The 24,825-nt window shown below is 38.8% G+C and overlaps 1 protein-coding gene across 4 annotated transcripts in view; it reads left to right on the top strand.

The window, feature by feature from the left end:
- The window catches only part of RTTN (rotatin), a 177,870-nt gene that overhangs the window by 140,971 nt on the left and 12,074 nt on the right, over nt 1-24,825 (top strand). For 2 of the 4 annotated variants that reach the window (XM_079109125.1, XM_079109127.1), the window contains 6 exons: nt 3,911-4,048; nt 10,050-10,267; nt 19,351-19,456; nt 20,220-20,317; nt 21,652-21,729; nt 23,159-23,285. In XM_079109125.1, the coding sequence (XP_078965251.1) occupies nt 3,911-4,048; nt 10,050-10,267; nt 19,351-19,456; nt 20,220-20,317; nt 21,652-21,729; nt 23,159-23,285 (765 nt within the window). Of the gene's footprint in view, nt 1-3,910; nt 4,049-10,049; nt 10,268-19,350; nt 19,457-20,219; nt 20,318-21,651; nt 21,730-23,124; nt 23,286-24,825 lie in introns of all 4 variants that reach the window. The other 2 variants (XR_013758833.1, XM_079109126.1) reach the window with 2 other exon arrangements.

Genomic DNA, 24,825 nt, shown 5'->3' with positions numbered 1-24,825 from the left:
CTCAAATTACTAAAATGCAGAACAAACAAGGAAATATCACTACAGACACGAGTGAAATACAAAACTTAATTAGAAGCTATTTTGAAAATCTATACTCCAACAAAACAGAAAACCTCGAAGATATCAACAAGTTTCTAGAGACATATGAATTACCTAAACTGAACCAGGAGGACATATACAACTTAAATAAATCAATTTCAAGTAATGAAATAGAAGAGGTCATCAAAACCTTTCAACGAAGAAAAGTCTGGGACCAGATGGGTTCTCAGCTGAGTTCTACAAAACCTTTAAAAAGAGCTCATTCCAATACTCCTCAAAGTATTCTATGAAATAGGAGGGAACCCTCCCAAACTCATTCTATGAAGCCAATATCACCCTGATACCTAAACCAGACAGAGACACATCGAGGAAAGAAAATTTCAGAACAATATCCTTAATGAACATCGACGCAAAAATTCTCAACAAAATTTTAGCAAATTGCATACAAAAATATATGAAAAAGATAGTGCACCACGATCAAGTGGGTTTTATCCCAGGGATGCAAGGTTGGTTCAACATCAGGAAATCAATAAATGTCATTCACCATATCAACAGACTTAAAGTCAAGAATCACATGATTATTTCAATAGATGCAGAAAAAGCATTCGATAAAATACAGCATCCCTTTATGCTCAAAACACTAGAAAAAATAGGGATAGCGGGAACATTCCTTAACATTATAAAGGCCATCTACGCTAAGCCCACGGCCAGTATCATTCTAAATGGTGAAAAACTGAAAGCATTCCCCCTAAAAACTGGAACAAGGCAGGGATGCCCTCTTTCACCACTTCTATTCAACATTGTTCTTGAGACTCTAGCCAGAGCAATTAGACAAACCAAAGAAATTAAAAGGATACGAATTGGAAAAGAAGAACTCAAACTATCTCTGTTTGCTGATGACATGATTATATATTTAGAGGAACTGGGAAGTTCCACCAGAAAACTCTTGGAACTCATACATAAGTGAATTCAGTAAAGTAGCAGGTTACAAGATCAATGCTCATAAATCCAATGCATTTTTATACATAAGTGATGAATCTTCAGAAAGAGAAGTTAGGAAAACTACCCCATTCACAATAGCCTCAAAAAAAAATAAAATACTTGGGAATCAGTCTCACAAAAGAGGTGAAAGACCTCTACAATGAGAACCACAGAACACTAAAGAAAGAAATTAGAGAAAACCTTAGAAGATGGAAAGATCTCCCATGTTCTTGGATAGGCAGAATTAATATTGTCAAAATGGCCACACTACCAAAAGTGCTATACAAATTCAATGCAATTCCAATTAAAATCCCAATGACATACCTTACAGAAACAGAGCAAGGAATTATGAAATTCATCTAGAAGAATAAGAAACCCAGAATAGCTAAAGCAATCCTTAGCAGGAAGAGCAAAGCAGGGGGTATTGCAATACCAGATCTTCAACTCTACTACAAAGCAGTAGTAACAAAAACGGCATGGTATTGGTACCAAAATAGAAAGGTAGATCAATGGTACAGAATAGAGGACATGGACACAAACCCAAATAAATACAATTTTCTCATACTAGACAAAGGTTCCAAAAATATGTAATGGAGAAAAGATAGCCTCTTCAACAAATGGTGCTGGGAAAACTGGAAATCCATATGCAACAGAATGAAACTAAACCCCTATCTCTCACCCTACATAAAACTCAACTCAAAATGGATCAAGGACCTCGGAAGCAGACTAGAGACCCTTCATCTTATACAAGAAAATGTAGGTCCAAATCTTGAACACGTTGGCTTAGGATCAGACTGCCTTAAAGGACTCCCGTAGCACAAGAACTAAAAACAAGTATCAATAACTGGGATAGATTCAAACTAAAAAGCTTTCTCTCAGCAAAGGAAATTATCAGCAATGCGAAGAGAGAGCCTACAGAGTGGGAGAATTCTTTGCCACCCATACTTCAAATAGAGCACTAATTTTCAGAATCTATAAAAAACTCAAAAAACTCTACACAAAGAATACAAATAATCCAATCAACAAATGGGCTAAGGAAATGTTAAGACACTTCACAGAAGATGTACAAGCAATCAACAGATATATGAAAAAACGTTCAACATCTCTAGTAATAAGAAAAATGCAAATCAAAACCACCCTAAGATTCCATCTCACCCCAATTAGAATGGCGATTATCAGGAATACAAGCAACAATAGGTGTCGGTGCGGATGTGGGGAGAAAGGTACGCTCATACATTACTGGTGGGGTTGAAATTAGTGCAGCCACTCTGGAAAGCAGTATGGAGATTCCTCAGAAAGCTGGAATGGAACCCCCATTTGACCCAGCTATCCCACTCCTTGGCCTATACCCAAAGGACTTAAAATCAGCATACTACAGAGATACAGCCACATCAATGTTCATAGCTGCTCAATTCACAATAGCCAGACTGTGGAACCAACCTAGATGTCCTTCAATTGATGAATGGATAAAGAAACTGTGTATATACAATGGAATATTACTCAGCCATAAAGAATGATAAAATTATTGCATTTGCAGGCAAATGGATGAAATTGGAGAATATCATGTTAAGTGAGATAAGCCAATCTCAAAAAAACAAAGGACGAATGATCTCGCTGATAAGCGGATGATGCACATAATGGGGGGTGGGGGGGTTAGTGTTAGTGTTCAAGTTAGGGTTAGGGTTAGGGTTAGGGAGGGGGGCAAGAATGGAGGCAGGAAGGACTGCATAGAGGGAAAAAAGGGGTGGGAGGGGTGGGGGGGAAGCGAAAAATACCAATGAATCGAGCAACATTACCTTCTGTAAATTTATGAGTACACAAATGGTATGCCTTTAGTCCATGTACAAGCAGGGAAACAACATGTATTCCATTTTTTACAATAAAAAATTTTTAAAAATATGAAAAAAAGTTATTTAGCTAATATGGTAATAAAGTTAATAGCTTTTTAATGTTTATCTTTAAACTTAAATATTTTTCCATTGTTATGGCCTGTAACTTTATACTCAAGTCTTTTTAGGTATGAAGTACAGATGAATATATAGTACCTAAATAGATATTCAGCATACCTGTGTAATTACCATTTTGTTAGAATGGTAGTGAGGAAACAGGTCTCAAGAGTCCTCAGAGATCCAGCAATGACAAAACCCTTGTGAAGCACCAGGGGTTACTCTAAGCGAAGCTCTCAGGAACATGCTGTTTCCAGATAATTAAACACCTAGATATAAGTCCTCAGTTTATTTTATAGGGAAGTTTGACAGAGGGTGACTGATCGTGCAGATGGCGTGGCAGAGGCCTGAGGTAGCCACTGTCGTCCAGCTCTCTTTTCCTCAGGTGCAGAGGTGGGAGCACGTGTCTTTATCCAGAAGGTTGATTGCTGTGTTGTTGGCCCCACTGAAGCTGCAGAATCCTCTTTGCCTTACAGCTTTCTTTGAAGGGTAATAATAGTCTTCAGAGAAATTCTTTCTTTACTCCCTTGATTTTGGTACTTCATGTTTTCCTTTGCAACCCTGCATAAAGCTACTAGAGGGAATGAAGAAAATAGAAGACAACCTGACTTTCACAGAAGCAGAACAAGTGACATGACATATGTGCCCAATATATAGTGCTGAAATTATGACTCAGTCCGTTTGTCACACTTCTTGACTGCTGTGTGGTGTGCTTTAATAGGAAGAGGGCTTGTGAGTGTGTCTGTGCACAGGAAGGCCAAGGGAAATATCCTGAAGAAGCAGTGGCAAGAGGAAGGGCCTGGGCAGCGCTGAGCTACGTTTGTTTTCATTTGACAAGCTCACTCCTCTTTTTTTAAGTGTAATAAAGTGTGGGGGTTTGTATTTTGAAAGGTTCTTAATCTTCTTTGTGTTAGTAACTTGAAACGTTGTGATTAATTTTGTAGATGCAGATTTAATGTCGGCTTTTTATCACACGTGGACACACTTGTTTGACCTTCTGGCTGCACTCCTGAGGAAAGCTGGTACTGTCTCGCTCCCTTCTGTCACCGCAGCCCTGGCCAGGCACTGGGCAGCCATGATTGGTAAGAACGGCTCTCACAGGTGTGCAGTCTTTTTGCTGATGAAATGAAGATAATCCTCATTCCCAGTTAGATACGCAAATTCTCTGAGATTGAGCCACTGTGGCATGGCAAGGGATCTACCAGGGCACTTGGTTGGAGGAATTTGCAGTGTTCTTGAGGTGCACTCCATAAATGTGCTTTTGAAAAGCAGAGACACATTTCAAAACACCTAAAAATAAGCAAGGAAAGCCTATTATTTTATGAAGATGCTTATGATAAGATTATAAAACGAGATAAATTTTCTTTTGAGTAGAAAACAGCCTCTTTTCTGACATATGGGCACCATACATGGGTAAACCTCCCACATAGAATCCTGTGTATATGACAACTTGGGTAGTTACAATACAAATATCTTTTCTCAAAACATCAGGATTATTTTTACACCATAAAAATGCCAAGAGTACAGTGTAATTATTTTTGTAAGATATTTTCCATATAATTGTTGCCCACTAAAATAAGCAAATTATTATTTTAAATAACTAGTCTCTAATCTTTTTAAAGTCTCCTAAATTTTAGTATAATACGTAAATGGTTATAAGTGACATTTATGTTACCCTTTTTAATAACCTATTTAAAGGTATTAAAAATGAAGTTCTAAGTTTCTAAGGTAGTCACTAATTCATTTGAGTGATCTTTCAACATTTTTTGGTCATTCTATAAACTTTAACTTAATGACACAGAATAGTAGTTTTGAAGTAAGAATTATGGGGAAATATATGCTCAATAAGAAACAGAATTATTAGTTTTCTAGATATAAGAATTCTGAGTCTGCCATTTATAATGGGTAGACCCATACTGTCCATGTTGTACATTATTTTACTGAGATGGAAACTGAAAGAGAGTGACTCATTTGGAGATGGAGATTCTCCTCCTGCATCTGTTAGGGGAATTAGGTTACCCTCCTGAGTCACCAACACAGTGAAGCAAAGTGCTGCTCACACTAGGTACAGAAGCCCATGAGCCAGATCTGCCCTGCTACCTGTTCTAGTGAAATAAAGTTGTACTGGAGTGTAGCCTTGTATGGCATGTGGCTACTTTTCATGCTGCAGTAGTTGAGATGAAAAATTGAGACAAAAATAGTTAGTTGCAAAGCATAGAATATTTCCTGTCTGACCCTTTACAGAAAAAATTGCTAGCCCCTGACTTAAACCTATTTATTTGACACAATTTTCCTAGTGATAAACTCAAAACATTAAATTCAAAAGATTCCTATTTTCTGGAAACTTAAGTATGTGTGATACAGAGTGGTAGAAATTCCAATGGCTATAATTCTTATACAGACGTAAATACAAAATAATCTAAAAGTGGATCATAAAATTCTAAGTTCATATTTTCCAAATTAACAAAGTTACTATAAAACAAGTTATTTCGATTAAATTAAATCAGTACTCATAAGAAAATAATAATGACTACTAATTTTATGTTGATTCTGATGTTACTCTTTCCATATCAGTTCATGATGATTCATGTTCTTTGTGAAATACTGTGAGACCTTTGTACATCAAATTTTTTTTCACTTTTTTAATTCTTCTTAAATATGTATGACAGCAGAGGATATTTAGACATATTATACATACATGGAGTATAACGTTAATTATGGTCCTATTCTTGTGGTTGCACATGATGAGTTACACTGGTCGTGTATTCATATATGAACATAGGAAAGCGATGTCCAGTTCATTTTATTCTCTTTCTTATTCCCATTCCTGCTCTCTTCCCTTCATTCCCATTTGTCTAATCCTGTGAACTTCTGTTCTTCCCTCCTCTGCTTATTGTGTGTTAGCATCCACATATCAAAGAGAACATTTAGCCTTTGGGTTTTTTTAGATTGGCTTATTTCTCTTAGCATGATAGTCTCCAGCTCCATCCATTTTCTTGCAAATGCCATAACTTCATTCTTCTTTATGGCTGAGTAATATTCTATTGTGTATACATATTACATTTTCTTTATCTGGTGAAGGGCACCTAAGTTGGTTCCATAACTTAACTATTGTGAAGTGAGCTGCTGTAAATATTAATGTAGCTGCGTCACTGTAGTAAGCTGATTTTAAGTCCTTCGGGTATATACCAAGGAGTGGGATAACTGGGTCAAATGGTGGTTCCATTCCAAGTTTTCTGAGGAATCTCAATATTGCTTTCCAGAGTGGTTGCACCAATTTGCAGTCTATATTAGTCAGAGTTCTCTAGAGGAACAGAATCAACAGGAAATATGATTATAAAAGGGGATTTATTAGATCAGTTTACATGACCAGAAGCTGGATAGTCCACAGTGGCCGTCTGCAGCTGTAGAGCTGGAAGAACCAGCAGCTGTGCAGTCCAAGAAGCAGAAGCCCCAGAATAAGAAGGATTAACAGTGCTATAATAAGGATCAATAGTGCTACCTGAAAGCACTCAGAAACCACTCCGGACACAGGAACTCACTCGAGATTTTATGAAGCTGACGGGCAGAGAGCACACAGGGTGAGAGAGGGTGAGAGAGAGAGAGAGAGAGAGAGAGAAGAAGAAGAAGAAGGAGGAGGAGGAGGAGGAGGAGGGGAGAGGGAGGGAGCAAGAGTGAGGAAGAGAGAGAGAGAATGGCAGGGGAGCTATTCTTAAGTAGTGGAATTTCGCGGGCTAATAACAATGGACCAATGACTGGCGAGGAGGTTCGAGGGCTAACAATCTGGACCGATGTTCGCAGGCTAACAGTCTGGGTTGTAAAGTGGTGTGGGGGAGGGAGAATAATGGCAGCAGCAAAATAGCAGATCTGATGCCAATATTCCTCCCTTTTTGTTTTTATAGATACAGGGGCAGGTTGGGACGATGGTCTTTCTTCCGTAGCTTTTTCCTGCTCGTTAGGGGCAAAGAGTTTCATCCCTTTAAAAAAAAAAAAAAAAAAAAAAAAAAAAAAAAAAAGCATTAGGGAGGGCTTTAGGTGGGAGCAGAGTTTTTGGAGCTGGAGGTGTCAATAGTGAATCACAGATCTTGGCTTTGGGTGTCAGGGCTGGTAGTGTTGAAGGAAAAGCGGTTGATTGGCTGATGGGTTGGTGAACTTGTGCGTGTCTGCCAACTCCGGAACTTGTTTATCTGATCTTGTAGGAACTTCTGTAGGCAATTTATCATACATGGCCCTATTTAGGAAGATCCAGAACAAGAGTCCTAGAAGAAAAATTGGTAATGGCCATTAATTATTTTAGTAAAATAGCAAGAGAAGGCGAGAAAGAGAAAGGCAGCGAGAGGGAGGGAGAAGAAGAGAGAGTTCGGGTTTGCAGGAAAAGCAAAGATAATGTAGGGAGATCTCTTTCCATTTCCCTGAGCGCTCTCAGAAATTAAAAAGACCCCTAAAATGTTGGGATCTAACGTGCTGTTTGGTTTGAAGTCTGGGAGTTTGAGGCAGAGGGACTCTTAAATTAGCTAAGAGGCAACCCAGGGGTGTATGGTGGGGGCTAAGAGCGAGCTGCCCATTGCAGAAAGGAATTGGTGAACACAGAGGCCAGGCGTCGCTCGGCCCGGGACTCACCCAAGCCAAGGACGAGTCTCCAGGGAGCCTCACTCCCACTAGGTAAGCGTGGAGGCGACGCCTGTAGGGGTACCTGGGTGCCTGGCGCCGGGGCTTTCGTAGAGACAAAAATGTCCTAGAGAGAACCCAGGACCAGAGCAGGTCTGGCAGGAGGCCGCCCTCTCAGGAAAGAGTCCCCATCAGCCTGGGGCTCCCCCAGCAGTCAGCGTAGGGGCTCCGCCATGGTCGCAGGAACCGTGGCCGGGGGTGCCCGCGGAGAGCCTCGGGCTGCCGGATGCTCAAGGGTCGCTTCCCGGGTAACCAAGAGCCAGGGGAGAAGCCACCTACTGAGTGAGGCCGGTGTCTGGTTGTGCAGAGCGTCGGGCAAACGGAAGGTGAGACCAGCGTCTGGTGGGGGCGTGGCCTGGGGCGTCAGAGGGGATCCGCTCCCCGGAGTGGCGGTAGAAGAGCCCTCTGAGTCCGCACCAGTGAAAGCACCCAGACGCCACTCCGCACCGGGAACTCACCAAGAGATGCCGACAGGCAGAGTGTCTGCACGCAGGGTGAGAGAGAGACGGGGAGAGAGCAAGAGTGAGGAGAGAGAATGGCGGGGGTGCTAGTCTTCAGTCGTGGGATTTCGTGGCCTAGTGACAGCGGACCAGTGGCTGGCTAGGAAGTTCTCAGGCTAACAATCTGGGTTGTGAAGTGATGTCGGGGAGGGAGGAAAATGGCAGCAACAAAATAGCAGCTCAGATGCCAATACTGCCCTAATCGAGACCAAGGCTTCTGGAAACTACCTGGAGAATCACTGGCAGAGTCCACTTTGGAAGAGTGAAGAAGCAAGAGTGTGATGTCCTCAGACGGTGGAAGCAGCGATTGAGAACCCTTTCAAGGAAAGTTGAGCTTGAATCTGCACCTGCTTCCTTGTCCTGCCACCTTTTATTCCATCCTAGCCACCATCGTATTCCTATTGTTGGGTGCTGCCCATGCTTAGGGAGGTCTCCACTTCAGTTCACTATCACGTTTCCATCGTTCCTGGACACCCTCGCCTACACACCCAGAAGGCTCTTAGTCATGGCATCTCCTAATCCAATCAAGCCGACAATTCAAATTAACCATTACACAGTCCCACCACCAGTGTATACTCAGGTGTACTTTTCCCCCCACATCCTCTCTAACAGCTAATTGTTACTTGTATTCTTGATAATTTTCATTCTGACTGGAGTGAGATGGAATCTCAGTGTAGTTTTGATTATTTGCATTTCTGTAATTTCTAGAGATGTTGAACATTTTTTCACGTATTTGTTGACCATTCTTATTTCTTCTTTGAAGTGCTTGTTTAGTTCTTTTGCCCACTTTTTGATTGGGTTATTTTATTTATTTGTTTGTTTATTTTTGGTGTTAAGCTTTTTGAGTTCTTTATATACCCTTGAGACTAATACTCCAAGGTGCAGGTGGCAATGATTTTTCTCCTATTTTGTAGAATCTCTCTTCACATTCTTGATTGTTTCCTTTGCTGGAAAGCAGCTTTTCTAGTTTGATACCTTCCCATTTATTGATTCTGGTTGTACTTATTGTGCTTTAGGAGTCTTGTTCAGGAATTTGGTTTCTAAGCCAACTTGATGGAGAGTTGTGTCTGCATTTTCTTCTGGTGGGTGCAGGATCTCTGGTCTAATGCCTAGGTCCTTGATCCACTTTGAGTTGAGTTTTGTATGGGGTGAGAGATAGGGGTTGAATTTCATTTTGCTGCATATGGATTTCCAGTTTTCCCAGCACCATTTGTTGTATAGAATGTCTTTTCTCCAACATATGTTTATGGCACCTTTGTCTAGTATGAGATAACTGTATTTATGTGGGTTTGTCTCTGTCTTCTGTTCCACTGGTTTTTGTGTCTGTTTTGGTGCCAATACCAGGCCATTTTGTTACTATGACTCTGTAGTATAATTTTAGGTCTGATATTGTGATTGTACATAATATTGACACTGCATATTATCTTTTTTTTAAGTATCTTTTGGCAGCAAGTTGGTTTAAAGCAGAAAAATACATTCTTATAAGGTGGTATTCTAGATTATTCAGTTTGTTAGGCTTTTTTTCTAAACTTAGTACTGAAATCAAAATTAACATTTAAAAATTCTCAAGACTTTATGTATCACAGTAGAGTTCAAAGGATCAGTACTCATCTACGTACAGCCCTCTTACTTTGTGGTCTCAGCAGATATGGTCTGTATGAGCACACACACGTGCACTTTTCATACAAACAAAAAACCCAAACAGTGAAAATAGGATAGATGCCTTGATTCTGTAAATCGTCTTAGTACTAAGTGTTGAAACTTATAGTTCTTGTTATACTTGAGCTTTTGATAACCTTAAATCATTCAAATTAAGAAAGCTATAAATGTAATTGCTCAGATCAATCTGATTTATTTCCTTTTTAATTTTGAAGAGATTTTCAAACATTTACCTCTGAAATCATTTCCCTCTTAGATTTGTTCTGTGAGTGTGTAGGCTTGTCCCCCAGATGCCCTGCCCTGTACACGGCCAGCTTGCAGTTCCTGTCTGTTCTCTTGACTGAGGAGGCAAGAAGGCACTTTCAGGACAAAGACAAAGCAAGTTCCTTCTCTCATCCAACCATGGCATCTCTTCTTGATGAAAATCAGGAAAACCAGAAGTCTCCAGACAGACTTAATGAAGTAATTCTTCAGGTGTGTGATTTCTTGATTTTTCTAAACTGTATTTAGTGTTTAAATGAAATGACTCTCTGTCTTGGTCTTGTTAAATTTTTTAAAAATTATTTTAATTAAAGTTGTGAATGCTTATTATGACTGTTTAATACAAAAGTATAAATAGATTAGCAATTAAAAAAAAACTGGAAGTGTTTCCTAAGTTAATGTTACTCATTGCTTTTCACAATAGGAATATTAATAGAGGTTTTAATATTCTGAATCTCCCTTTTAAGTAGTTGTATGATTTTATGAGCTTTTTCTTATCATTGAAAGGTGGAAAGGTAGTTGAATTGTGTATTGAAGGATTTGCCTCAGCTTCCCTGTCAACTAGCTGCAAACCTTGCTCCATCTCCTAATGTGTTGCAGTCCCTTTGCTGCTTAGAATTTGGAAATTTCACTCCTTATCAGCCTGTGAGAGTTCTGGTCATGAAGATATTTATGTCATGGCCACTTGTACATTTTGAGCACCAGCCCTAATTATGTTAAATTCTGAAAAGTGCTAGAAAGAGAGAAGACCTCCCTGGGTCAACTAGAACTGCCCTACAGAGGGTGTCCTTCTCAGGGGACCTTGGTTCCCCTGCCTCACGGAGTCCTGTTTGCATAGACAGGAAGCCTGATAAAGTCTCCCCGCATTTTCTCATCTGCCTCCACAGTTCCTCCACAGCCTGGTCTCTGGGGGAAGCGTCCTCACAGCATCCTTTAAAAAGCCACTTACTTTTGGGAGACCACAGCTTCCCTAGGGCCACCACCTCCTTGTCATCCCTCTCAGCTCTTCTTAGCTGAGAACAAAAACTGGATGTGGTCCCAGTTGTCTCATTCTCTGTCAGAGCAGACTTCTTGTACTGGTTAACTGAGTTGCATTTTGCATTTAAAAAATACATAAGCAAAAAAACTCAAATTCACACCTTCTCAAGTTTCTCACCTCAACTCTCAATCCAGTTCTAGTTATTAATTTCTAATTTTGGTTTTGGCAAAACACTTTTTTTCTTGCAGAAAGGCCCTTGCTCTTGTCAACATGCTTTCCTCCTCAGGGAATTTAAATGACTTCCCTCAGAGAAGAGTGCTGTGAGAACAGTGTGCTTGGCCTCTCCTTCTCTGCCTATGCCAACATACCAAATAGTTCCGGAAGCTGTTCTCATAACTATCTGGCTCCTGCAATCAATCCTGCTGGGCCTGGTGAAATTTGAAGACTTCCAGCCAGCCCAAGCCAGGAATAATTCATTTCCTAACTGTTTTCTATTGTTGGTGGCATCACGTTTACAAGAGTCCATGTTCTGAGAAGACTTAGGTTAAATATGGTTCCATAGAGGGTGATGGGCCAGCTTATAATAGGGTACCTAGGAAACACTTGGTGCCAAAGGAATTTGTGAAATTTACTTTGCCTTATCCTTGCCTCATACTTTGTAATATTATTTATTATAGAAGATTATTGTTTATAATCTTTTGGTGTTATCTTTCTTGACCAAACAAAATGAGGTATTCTGTAACTACAGGATATCTTGGTTTTCCTATGGTTAGTTCATTTCTGTTCCTTTCAAATTACAAAAGACACAAAGCATTCTGTGTGGATATAGATACAATAACCAGTTGTTTAAAACATGTTTCCTGGTATATCATACTTTTCTGTGTAAAGAGTAAATATGGGGCAATCTGCTGTCGGGTCCCCTGTTGCCCTGTAAGAGTTTTGTTTTTTTCTCATGCTTGAATAACTCCTACTCCTTTCACTCTTTAAAAAAAAAAAGTAAATATGAACCCATAGCATCCATAAGATGGAAGGCACAGATAAGTTTAAGACAAAGAATGAAGAGAGGAATTGTACCCATGACACTCTTGAGAAAATGTGTGTCTAATGTAAGGTGGGGCAGTTATTAATGGTCCTGTTAAACGACAAACACTGTGTTTTCTTTGCCTTGCAGAACAGTAATATGTGAATTAAAATATCATCAGAATACATTACACAGTATCATATTATCATAAATAATGCATGTTTCATACTGTGTTTATGTAGGTTATGGGTTGCACCAAGTGCTGGATGTAGTAAAGCGAAGTGCAGTCTTTAAATTATCAGAAGAAATAGCACAGCAATCTTTGATGTTCTTCAAAGGTAGATTTATATTTTGTATAAAAATATACTCAAAAAATATATTAGATGTAAACCTTAGGCAACTTGTGATTTGGTTTTTCAAATGCAAAATGAGAGGATTGTACTACATAACTGGTTAAGTTACAGCTACCTCTAAAATTCTGCATCCTCTTAATAAATTATTATATTTGAAGTTCAATTAAAATATCTTAGCAGAATAGCTTTTAAATGATTGCTTTACAGCACAGTACCATAATGGGTTTATATTGAAATTATGTACACTTCCATCATAATTTTATATTTTTTCATAAATCCGTTTTGATGTGATTTCAGAATTTGAATATTTTCTATGATGTTATTAGCTGTCATTGATCCATTCAATATTGAACACTTTTGAAATAATGGATACCTTCTCTATAGAGATTCTCAATAGGTTTCATTTGGAAATACCTGTAGATAATAAGATTAATTACAGTCTCTCTGTATGTAATAGGTTTTGTCTGTGATGAATAGTAAATTAATTTTACCTCATTTATTAATCAGATAACTAAGGATAGTAATGCTAGGAGACAACAAACTCATGTCACATTTTAGAAAATATTTATTTTACTCATGTTTAGTGAATGGTGAATTTCAAGAGTAATCTGCTGACGAGGAGGGTTATATAGTTGGGATACTTCTCTGTTAATGTTCACTGCAATTAAAAAGTCTGTTCTTTATGTTAAGTATCTTTCATAAAGTAAGAAAGGCAGAAGGAAAGAAAGAAAGAAAACACTTTACCCATAAGGTCCTGGATCATTTATTTAATGCCTGAAGGAATTAATCTAAGAACATGAAATTTAAAGAAAAAGTCATTGAGTCCTTTTATTTTCATTCTACCAGTGATTGTGAAAAAGATGCATTATGCTTATTCTGAATTTTCTTGGTTTAGCTTTCTTCTTGTCAGGTATCCCAACAGTGCAGAAATCTATTGTCTGTCACTTGGGCTGGTCCTCAGCTTTCTTGCCTGTGGGGTTCTCGCATGTCCAGCTGTGTCCGCCTGTACCATCTGCACGTGCTCAGACTGCTTCTCCAGGATGAAAAATAAGGGCCTTTATATCAATTTATCTTTTTTTAGCATATGTTGAAAAGTACATGGATTAACTCTAGGTTAGTTCTGTTTTGAGTTTGGTTGTTTTGGTTTTTGACTTTAATGTAGGTTTTTACCATGTACACGTTTTAGAGCACCAAACAGTTCTACAAGTTTTACCTACAGCGAATGACTTCTACCTTCCTGCCTGTTTTTCCTTTTCTGATAGGTGACCACTTATACTTCATTTAGCTAATCATTTTCTAGTTTCCCTTTGGGGTCTCTAATATATGTTTGTTCCTCTATTTGGATCACTCAGGTTTAGACATTGTCTGTTGAACTTATACCATGGGAGAGCATCTTCAGCTCTCTCCTCACACCCTCCCCATCTACCTGACCAAAATGGTCTGCCCTCTCAGTCCCCCACTACTGACATCCGAACCGCTCTTAGAGAATAGCAGCAGGTACAGTGTCACCCCTGGGCAAACCTTGTACATAGTTAAGCCAAGCTGAAAACAGTGTTGTTGTTGTTGTTGTTTTTTCTTTTTTCTTTTTTTTTTTTTTTTTTGCATTGCTTTTGTTTTCCTTAGAGATAACGGTTTTTGTTTTGTTTTGTTTTTTAACTTGTTGACTTTTCTGCTCCTGATAAGTTGCTTTGCCAACAGGCCAATGTCCTTTCGGTGTGTTCGAAGTTCATCTTCTAGAAGAAATCTTTGCCATTTCCTTTGACCTACTTGGTGTTCAGGGTCTTCCAGGGATCTGCATTCACCTTGTTCCTGGGAAAGTTGTTTTTTAATCTCTCTACATACAGTCTCCTGCATCCTGTTTTGTGTGTCCTGCGGGCTGTCCTCTCTTTCTGTCTCTCCTGGTCATTGCATTTCTTTACATATAAAGTCTGTTCCCCTGTAGCTTCTAGAGAAAACATGCAGAGAGCTGTTCGAGATGTAGCTGTCTGAAAGTCTTTTTTTACCATTACTTCTGATGTACAGTTGGACTAGTAAGAGTTCAGGTTTGGAAATAATTTACTTCAGAATTTAGGAGGGACCTCCAGCGCCAGTCCATGCCCCATGCGGACGGCACTGCGCTGCAGCTCCCCATCTGCCCCCATATTGGGGTGGCTTCCAGGGATACCTGCCAGAGACTAGAAGCTCATTATCAAGGTACCTACAGTTTTAGATGCTGCTGCTGTCACCAACTTGGGACGTAGCTGCTTACATCCAAGAATATCAGCCAGATCAACCAGCAAGATCATCACCAAGGGCCCTGCAGGCTTGGTTGCCTCTGAAGTATCCCTGCTAGTGTGCTAATAGCCACCATCTTGCTGCAGAGGGAGGAGAGAGCCTTGCAGGGGATTGGTAGGTGGGAAAAGGGTGTGAGGGCATCTTGATCCCCACTGCTCCAGCCAACCAACCCGGCACCCACCTGTGTCCCACAGATACAGAGCACTTGTTGGAACCCGACATTAGTCTTATCCACGACTCCACTGAGCACCTGGTCCCACAAGTTTGACAATTAACAGAACCCTCCAACTCCTCAATCCCCAGTCTCCAACCATCCCCTGGCCACCAACTGGCCCAGTGCCTGCAGCTACATGGCTGGCACACAGCTTTCAACACTGGTCCTGATTTGCCCAATACAGAACAGCTTTCTGAGACAGGCACAGAGGTCCTGGTACTCAGTCCTCAGGACTTCCAGGAAGAGAGGTGCCTGATTGGGAAGTTGAAAGGGCAGGGCAGAAGAGATACAATTTAGAGACTAAATTATAGACCAGCAATTTTGGGGTTCACAAGTGAGGGAAGGGGCTAAGAGGAAGTTATAGGTGTCACACGAGTGGACCCCATAGAAGAGTCCTGGAGTGCATTCTTCCATGGAAGAAGGACTGGCAATTGCTATACTCTGCCTTTAGGAGTCCCACCTCCAAGTTTAATCCTCCAACCTTAGTAACTGTCGTCGTCCTGAGAGTGGAGTTAGGAGCAAACTCCAGACAACTCCGCCTGTCGGAAGAGAAGGGAGCAGAGTAGATATTGAACTTCAACAGAAACAGTTGTTAAACTTTCCTTCAAGACTCTTTTTTTTTTTTTTCCTTTTCCCCATTTCTTTTCATTTTTCTTTTTTCATTTCCTACTCCCACATCGCCATCATCTTTGAAATCAAGTACCTTTCATGCATCAGGCTCCTAAAGACTGGGAGGTTTGAATAGTATATTACAGTTTTGTTGTAGTTTTTTTAACTTTAAAATTTTTCTCACTCTTTATTTTTCTCTTATTTTTCTGTTTCCTCAGAGTATCTTTCTCCCTGTTCCCATGCTAACAACCAACTTCTTTTGATTCTGCTTTCACTCTTCCTATTATTTAGTATTCTCACTCTATATTCTCACTTCTTACCTCATTAACATCACATCCTACACCCCTCCCCATTCTCTCTGTCCACTATTAGAAACTGTAACTCTTATCGCAAGCCTATTGTTTATGCTGTAGATAGTAATGGAACTCATCATCTCTGTTTACTATGACAATACTAACAAATGACTTAATAGGGGCTATTTGGCCTATGGCTGTATATTATTTGTATTGGATGCTGTTAATATTTATCTCCCCATTAAAGGTGAGGTACTGGAAATCTGTAAGGACACTGTAAACCAATAGGGGGTAACCGTAATAACTAGTACCCACACTGTTAGAGGGGAAGATACACAAACAACATGAGAAAACAAGGGAAGAAGGTGCCCCATACAAGCCAAGGTGCTATATTAATAGAATCCATTGACAGCATGGTAGAGGAAATGTCAGAAAAGGAGTTCAGAATGTACATCATTAAAATGATGTACAAAGTAAAGGATGATGACAGCAAATGCAGGCAACAAAAGATCACATCAGTAAACAATTAAAAGATCTATTGCAGGAAGCAAAAGATTATTTCAGTAAAGACATAGATTCTGATAAAAAAAAAATCCTTGAAATGAAGGAAACCATAAACCAAATTAAAAACTCAATAGAAAGAGTTACCAACAGACTCTATCACGTGGAAGACAGAATCTTAGACAATGAAAACAAAATATTTAATCTTGAAAATAAAGTTGACCACACAGAGAAGATGGTAATAAATCATGAACAGAACTTCCAAGACATATGGGATAACCTGACAAGACCAAATTTAAGAATTATTGGGAATGAGTAAGGCACAGAGCTATAAACCAAAGGAATGAAAATCTATTCAATGAAATAATATCAGAAAAGTTCCCAAATCTGAAGAATGAAATGGAAAATCAAATAAAAAGGTTTATAGGACACCAAAGGTGCAAAAACAGATCCACACCAAGGCATGTTATAATGAAAATGCCCAACATACAAAATAAAGATAGAATTTTAAAGGCCATGAGAGAAAAGTATCAGATTACATATAGGGGGAAACCAATACAGATCAGCAGATTTCTCAGCCCAGATCCTGAAAGCTAGGAGGGCATAGAACAGCATATTTCAAACTGAAAGAACACGGATGCTAACCAAGAATCTTATACCCAGCAGAACTAACCTTCAGATTTAATGATGAAATAAAAACCTTCCATGATAAAGAAAAGTTAAAAGAATTCACAACTAGAAAGCCTGCAGTAGAGAACATTCTCAGCAAAATATTCTGTGAGAGGAAATGAAGAACAATAATGCAAGTCAGCAAAGGGAGGAACTAAACTAAAAGAAAAGCCAGTCAAAGGAGAAAGCAAGTCAAGTTAAAAACCAAAGATAAGCCAAAATGACTTGGAATACAAACCATATCTCAGTAATAACCCTGAATGTTAACAGCCTAAACTTATTAATCAGAAGACATAGGCAGGCAGATTGGATTAAAAACAAAGACCCAATCATATGCTGCCTTCAAGAGACTCATCTCATAGGAAAAAAAAAAAACATCCACAGACTGAAGGTGAAAGGATGGGAAGAACCGTATCACACACACAGTCAGTAAAAAAACAGGGGTTTCCACCTCATATCAGATAAAGTGGACTTCAAGTCCAGGTTAGTCAGGAGGGAAAAGGAAGGACATTTTATACTGCTTAAGGGAAACATAAATCAAGAAGACATAACAATCATAAATATTTATGCCCCAAACAATGGAGCATCTAGACAAACCCTCTCAATTTCAGGAATCAGATAAAACACAACACAGTAATACAGGGTGATTTTAACACACTCCTCTCACCACTGGATACGTCTTCTAAACAAAACGGAACAAAGAAACCATAGAACTCAGTAACACATTCAACAATTTAGACTTAACAGACATATATAGAATATTCCATCCATCAACAAGTGAATGCATTTTTTTTCTCCGCAGCACATGTATCCTTCTCTAAAATAGACCATATGTTATGCCACAAAGCAACCCTTAGCAAATAAAAAAAAAAAATACTGCCTTGTATTCTGTCAGATCATAATGGAATTAAATTAGAAATTAATGGTAAAATTAAAAATTGAAACTACTCCAGCACCTGGAGACTAAATAATACACTATTGAATGATACATGAATAGCAGAAGATATCAGGGAGGAGATAAGAAAATTCTTAGAACAATAACACTGTCACAACATATCAAAATCTCTGGGACACTATGAAAGCAGTACTAAGAGGAAAATTCATTGCATTGAGCTCATTCAATAAAAGAATTTTTTAAAAAGTCAACAAATAAATGACCTAACATTTCATCTCAAAGCCCTAGAAAAAGAACAGATCAACACCAAAAGTAGTAGAAGACAGGATAAATAAATAATTAAAATCAGAGCTGAAATCAATGAAATTGTGTCAATTTTTTTCAGTTGTTTCTTTTGTTTCAAAGTTGGTTCTTTGATTAAAACGTCCAGCAAATGGGAATAGGAGAAAAGACAAGCTAAACATCATCACAGGGAAGCCAGCAGATAGGTTTGCAGAGTGGGGCATCTGGCGGACCACTGACTGATAAGGTTCAGGCAAGGGTGCAGTGACCGGAGGGGACAGCAGCAATGGCAGGACACCTGTGGTGCTCATGGGATTGGGTGGCGGGGCTTTCCAGGTAGGAAACAACTGCAGATACAATGTCAGGACTCAAGAAGATGCTTTGCAGACCGAAGAGAAAAAGTGAATTTGAACAGGGTATTAGTTGATGCTAAGAAGTTGTTGTTAATTGTCTTAGAAACGAGAATTAGTTATGTATATTAGATGATATTCTATATTAGTAGTTATTTCACAATCCTCAGCCAAAAAAAATTTTAAGAAGAGTGTGGGGCATTGTTATTATGTTTTTCTACTTATGTATATGTTAGAAATTTTTTGTTATGAAAATTTTTTGAATTCAAATTGCAGGAAATATATACCAAAATATTAGTATTAGCATTTTCAAAATAATGTGATTTTCCATGTCTATAGAAGCTTTAAAAAAATTAAAATTAAAAAAAAACCACATATATGACATGTACATGTTACTATAAGAATGAAAGATAGGAGGAACCAAATCACACAGGATTACAGGGGTATGTCCAATAGAAAAGATGGGTGGGATGTATCCCCAAAAGGAGAAAGGTTGGAATTGGATGGCACTTCTGCTGTTGAATAGTTTTCCAAGGAGTTGTTTTAATAATTTACGTGTGTGTGTGCGCGTGCACGTGAGTACACACGTGTATACGCTGTGGTTTGAGTAAGTACACGCTATGTGTTAATAAAGTTTTTTTCTGAGATGATGAGTCTTTGAGAGTGATTGTTGGTCTTTTCCGTATTGTAAATTCCTTATGCCGTCTTGTCCACACTGATGCGTCAGATTCCAGTGGATTTCACATAGTAGTTGAAACCTGGCAACACCTTTTAGATAGAACACGTTTCTCATTCACAATGGTTTTACTCCAAATTAAATTCTTCTTCAAACCAGTTTGATCTGTATTCTCTGCAGTGCTATGAAGGCAAGTCCTCCAAAGATACCCTGAAAAGAGTTGCTACAAATGCGTTGCTGTCACTTCTGGCCGTCAGCAGAAGAGCACAGAGACATGCTTTGAAAGGTGATTTCTTTGGCACATCAGCTGTTCACATTGCATGGTGTCAACTCATTGTGGTTTGCTGCTTGCTCGTTTTAATTTTCTTTGAACACAAAACAAAAAGTACTTATAGTATACTATATCAGTGTCACTGAAACAAAAACAAAACCAGATTTTTTCCACACAGAAACCAAGTATATATTCATTTCTTTTAGGTTTTTTTTTTTTTTTTTCATATAATTATGTAGTAAACATTCATTACTTTAAAACAAAAGGATTTTTCATGTAATTATTTTTATTTAATGTGTAATGGTGCTTAACTCTAGAGAATCTATCGAAATAAACGAACAAATGAAAAAAAAAAAAAAAACACAGTTTTGATGATAAAGACAACAGCATCAGAGGATCCTGTGTTTCCATATAAATTTTCCCCTAAAGTTGAAAATTCTCATTTGAACATCAGGGAAAAGAAGTCTGACAGTTGAAAGAGAATAACAGCAACCCAGAGTTCATTAATGTCAATTACAATTTACTACTAAAGCAAATTATGCAAGCCTCAAACATGAGTTATGTTTGGGGAATATCTTACTAAGGACTAAAACTAAGTGGACTCCAGGTTTAGTTCTTAACGCCCCCCCACACCACGTTCCCGTGTTTGTTAATTTCTTGCTGAAAACACTACAGTGAGTGGATCAGAAATATAAATTTTTTGGAGATTCTGATTATATGTGGTTTTATCTTATTTAGAAATGAAGCGTCATTTTGACTTACGAATGTTGTCTTTCAGCTGATCTCATAGACAACTGCATGGAGCAGATGAAGCACATTAATGCACAACTGAACCTTGATTCTCTGCGGCCTGGGAAAGCTGTGCTAAAAAAAAAGGTGAATTTTCACCTACACTCCTGGGGTAAAGGAATGGATGCACATGGTGACCATCTCTGTAGTGTCCCTAGGCCTGTAGGTGAGGGCAAGGTTGAAATGTGTGTCTGATTAAGAAAGGTGCAGCCTGATAAATGAATGGCATTTCTACCTTAGGAGGTTGTGGACATTTTTCCCCCCTTAATTCACACTTGAAGTTCTTTAGATGCTTGCACTCACTCGTTCTCTCTCTCTATATATATATGTGTGTATATATGCACACACATACACACATATATACACACACATATATAAAATGTATTTAATACATTATATATATGTAAAATACATTACATATATAATACATATATTTGGTGATGTCAACATGAGCATGATACTATAGACCAGATAGATTTTTTTAATACTAAAAAAGAAGTCTCTCAAAGCAAGCACGCCTGAGTTCTTTAAGTGAGTTCTATAACAACTGTAGTTTAGTGTTTTTTATATAACAGGCATATGCAGTTATTTCATATTTGTTATCTTATAGACAAACACTCTTGAGCACATACTCACACACTGGCAGTTGATGAGACTAGAATTTGTCCCCACGTCTGAGAAGTTACAAAGCTGGTATTCTTAATTTCTATTTATCTCCTTTTGTAACTTCTGAATGCCTCTTCTGGCATTGAGTCTGCTTGTTTCCTGTTTAAACTGCATTTTCATGTGAACACAATAAAAAAATTTTATATAAGAGCTATGGTTAATAATAATCATGATCAATAAGAGTTCTACAGACTTACTCATAAAATAAATGTATACATGTATAAATACATAAATGTACAAGTATACCTTTGTGTGTGTGTGTGTGTGTGTGTGTGTGTGTAAAGGTCATTGTAGCAGCAGTCAGTGAAATAACTAGTAAGAAAATACGGCAAAGCTTTATTTAATAATTTGATGGATGCAGGGAATTGATTCATGTTTATTGATTTCTGTTCTTGCGCCTTTTCCTCTTTCCTCACTAGCCAAAAGCCCTTACTCCGTCACTGAGTCAGCCCACACCTGATATGATTGAAAATCAGTCAGAACCTGCCTCACTTTATTGAGATGAAACATGGAGGCTATTACACATCCGAGCTCCTTCATGCTTGATAGAACAGAAATAGCTTTTCGGTGGTGGGTGCATTTCTTGAGATGCAGTCATCTTTCAGAGATCGTTAGCTTGTCAGTTTCCTCAAAGTTATGGTGGTCAGCAAGACTGGAGCACAGCTGCATTGTGCTGCGACCCACAGGGTGCGAGTTACTGTGTATAAAAAGTGAGCATGCTGCTACGTTCAGTTTTCACCTTTTTGTTCAAACAGGAGGATGGTTTTATTAAAGAGTTAAGCATTGCCATGCAGCTCCTAAGAAACTGTCTTTATCAAAATGAAGAATGTAAAGTAAGTAGAGATCCTTTTCAAAATGTTGGCTGCAGTATTTGTATTAAGCAGTTTAATTTTTATTGAGATGATAGAGGAGAAAAAAATGGGAAACTTTTTGAATTTTATGTAGGTGCATGGTTGATTGGCCCTTTAAACTCAGAGTTAATTCTCAGAAATGGATGCACCTAATCTCATTGTTTTTCTCAACACTGATTTCATTCCTTGTATAGAAAAAACATACTCTGTCAGAAAATGAACATGTTGATCACATATTCCTTAAACTGCATTAAATAAGACAGGACTAACAATTTACATTTCAAAGTAGTCCGATGAGAATTACACTTATGGAGAGCTCTAAGGAAGGGGAAGAACTTTGGGAATAACTCTGCCAAGCTTATGCTTTGAACACGGGGAATAATTTCTAGTCTATTTGATGCTGCATAAAATTGTGTTGTGCGTGTATGTTTATGAAAATGTGCACATAAGTGTACACGGAAGTACAAATTCCTGTTTAATTCATTATGTCTCATAGTCTTACATATAGGACACCTATAAAAACTTCAGTTGAGCCATTTTATAGGAGTCTTATAAAATTGTGTAGGTTTTTATAGCTGTCCTATGGTTATGACGACAGGACATAATGGGTAAAAAGGATGTCTGAACATATTGCAAATAGTTGTATTTATAATGTTGTCAGTGATGATTGACTTTTGTAATAACAACTGTGAGTTGCTTAAGAATTTGTTCACTTAATATTTAGAAAAAAATGTATTATATTCAGATTACTCAAAAATAGTAATTTACACACACATACATACACACCATGGTGGGAGAGACAAGGCAGAAAGTAGGCAGAACTGATGAGAATGTTCACTTAACTGGAAATTACGATTTCTTGCTCATATAAGTTATTCCTTGTTGGAGCATAGCACAACATGATGCATGATTTATGTTGCAGAAGCTATTTTCTGCATTTCTTCTCTGACTAGCATACCCTTGTCACCCTGGTGTTGAAAGTCAGACTGTGCTCTGGGCAGCCACATGTAGAGTCTTATAAGCCCTAGGGCAAGAATCTGTCTATTGATTCTTTTTTTTTCTTCCTTTGTTACTGTGAATTAAACCCAGCGTTACTGAGTCACAGTCCCAGCCCTTTTTTAATTTTTTGTTTTGAGGCAGTGCCTCACTTAGTTGCTTAGAGCCTTACTGTTACTGAGGCTGGCCTCAAACTTGCCATCCTCCTCCGTCAGCCTCCCAAGCTACTGGGATTACAGGTGTGAGCCACCACACTCCAGCTCTCTACAGGATTCAGATTCCCTCCCTACATTATGGAGAACAAAGATAAATTCAACTTTCGTCTTATGTTAGTGACAGTGCTTTGAATTTGAATTTAATTTTGTATTTTCATACATTCAGACTCCTGGCTGTCCTTACTTCCTTTCCACAACAGGAAGCTGCTCTTGGCGCTCATCTGGTCCCTGTCTTGCACTCTCTCTGGCCTTGGCTTTTGATGGATGATTCACTGATGCAGACTGCCTTGCAGCTACTTTGTGTCTATACTGCAAATTTTCCAAATGGTAAATAAACCCAGTATTCCCTTTTAATAATAAGCTAGAGTACTCGCTTTCATACTGGCTATTTTGGTTATTAACATTATGTTAATGTTAAGGTGGACAGGAAGAACATACATATTTTGAAGTGTTTCTGTTACTTATCAAGGATATATTATTAGTCAAAGACAAGATTTCTTATAGGTATTATTAGCACAGACAAATATTTTAGAAATATGTTTGTTGACACAGGAGACTTATTGGACAGTTTGGGAAGAGTCAAGAGAATATACTGGTGGAAGGTAGGAAGGAAAGAAAGGTATCCAGTGAGGAGCCTCATTTGGGAAAATGACCCTGAGTGCGTAATAGTATACTACATTATTAAAATTGTAAAGATCTTGTTGGAGCAGATTCAACTTGGAGAAAAAGTAGAAATCAGTGTTCTGTTTGGTCTTGTTAAGTCTGAGGTGTCTATATTCAAGCAAGTTAAAATACTAAGGTGAAGTTGAACTCATTGAAGGTGTAACATATGTTGGGAGTTTTATTAGTTATGTATTGCTGCTTATCACATAACCCCAAAATGGAGCACCTGTACACACAGTCATGTAATCACCTCACGGCTTCTGTGAGCCAGGAATCTGGGAGTGGTCTAGGTGGGTGGTTCTGATTTCTCACTGAATTTCCGCTTTCTTCATTATGAGACCGAGCAAAGACAAGAGGCTTTGAGAAGAGAGGTGGGCGTGGCTGCCGTGGGAAGGGCCCGCAGCAGAGAAGGGAGTGAGGCAGGATTGCTGGCTCCTGAGCGCCCCACGTAGGGTCAGAAGCGTGAGGTCTGGCTGATGGGAGCGGGCATGTGCTTTATTCTGGCAACATTTAGCTGCTCAGCAGCAGGGGTTTCCAGATACCTAAGCTGCCCGGGAAGGGACAGGACTCCAGACATGTGGGAGCCCATCTCGTCTCTGCCGTGCCTTGGTAGCTTACTCCTTTGCCTGGTCCGACATCTCTAGAGCACTGTCTCAGAAACACTCAGCTTGTCCCCATGCGACCTGAACAGGTAGAAGCAGGCCTTCAGGCTCTGGAACCTTGAACTGTCATCATGTGTTTGATCTAGTTCAGGACTGTCCTTGTCCTCTTTCTGCTGCTGCTGCTCACTTTCTCCATCCCTCTGTTCTGCAGGAGAGTCTCCTCTCAGTGCATCTTCTAGCTCGGCATCCCCCGCGCCTGTGTGACCAGTTCAGATTGGCTCCTCTCTGAAAGCAGCATTGGTCTGCACATTGTCCTCCTTGATCTTACCCTGACTCTTTAATTTAGGGTTTAAGGAGTATGGAGGAATAAAGAGTCAGTTGCTAAATATTAAACAAAGGAAATACATGCTTTAATACAAATCTTCGGAAACTGTAATTTGTTATTTTTATACTTAAAATTGAAATTTATATCAGAAGTGGTTAAGAAAGAAACATTTTATTTTTTAGTCTGGTTTGTTTCTGAGCAAAACTCTATCATACATTTCATATAACAGTTAGTGGTAACACTGGTATTTTAATAGAGCTCTAAAGTTATGAATACA

This window comes from Sciurus vulgaris, assembly GCF_902686455.1.
Source record: "Sciurus vulgaris genome assembly, chromosome: 13".
Classification (NCBI taxonomy): domain Eukaryota; kingdom Metazoa; phylum Chordata; class Mammalia; order Rodentia; family Sciuridae; genus Sciurus; species Sciurus vulgaris.
The sequence above is the reverse complement of the archived record's forward strand: the minus strand, read 5'-3'. Positions and strand labels throughout refer to the sequence as shown.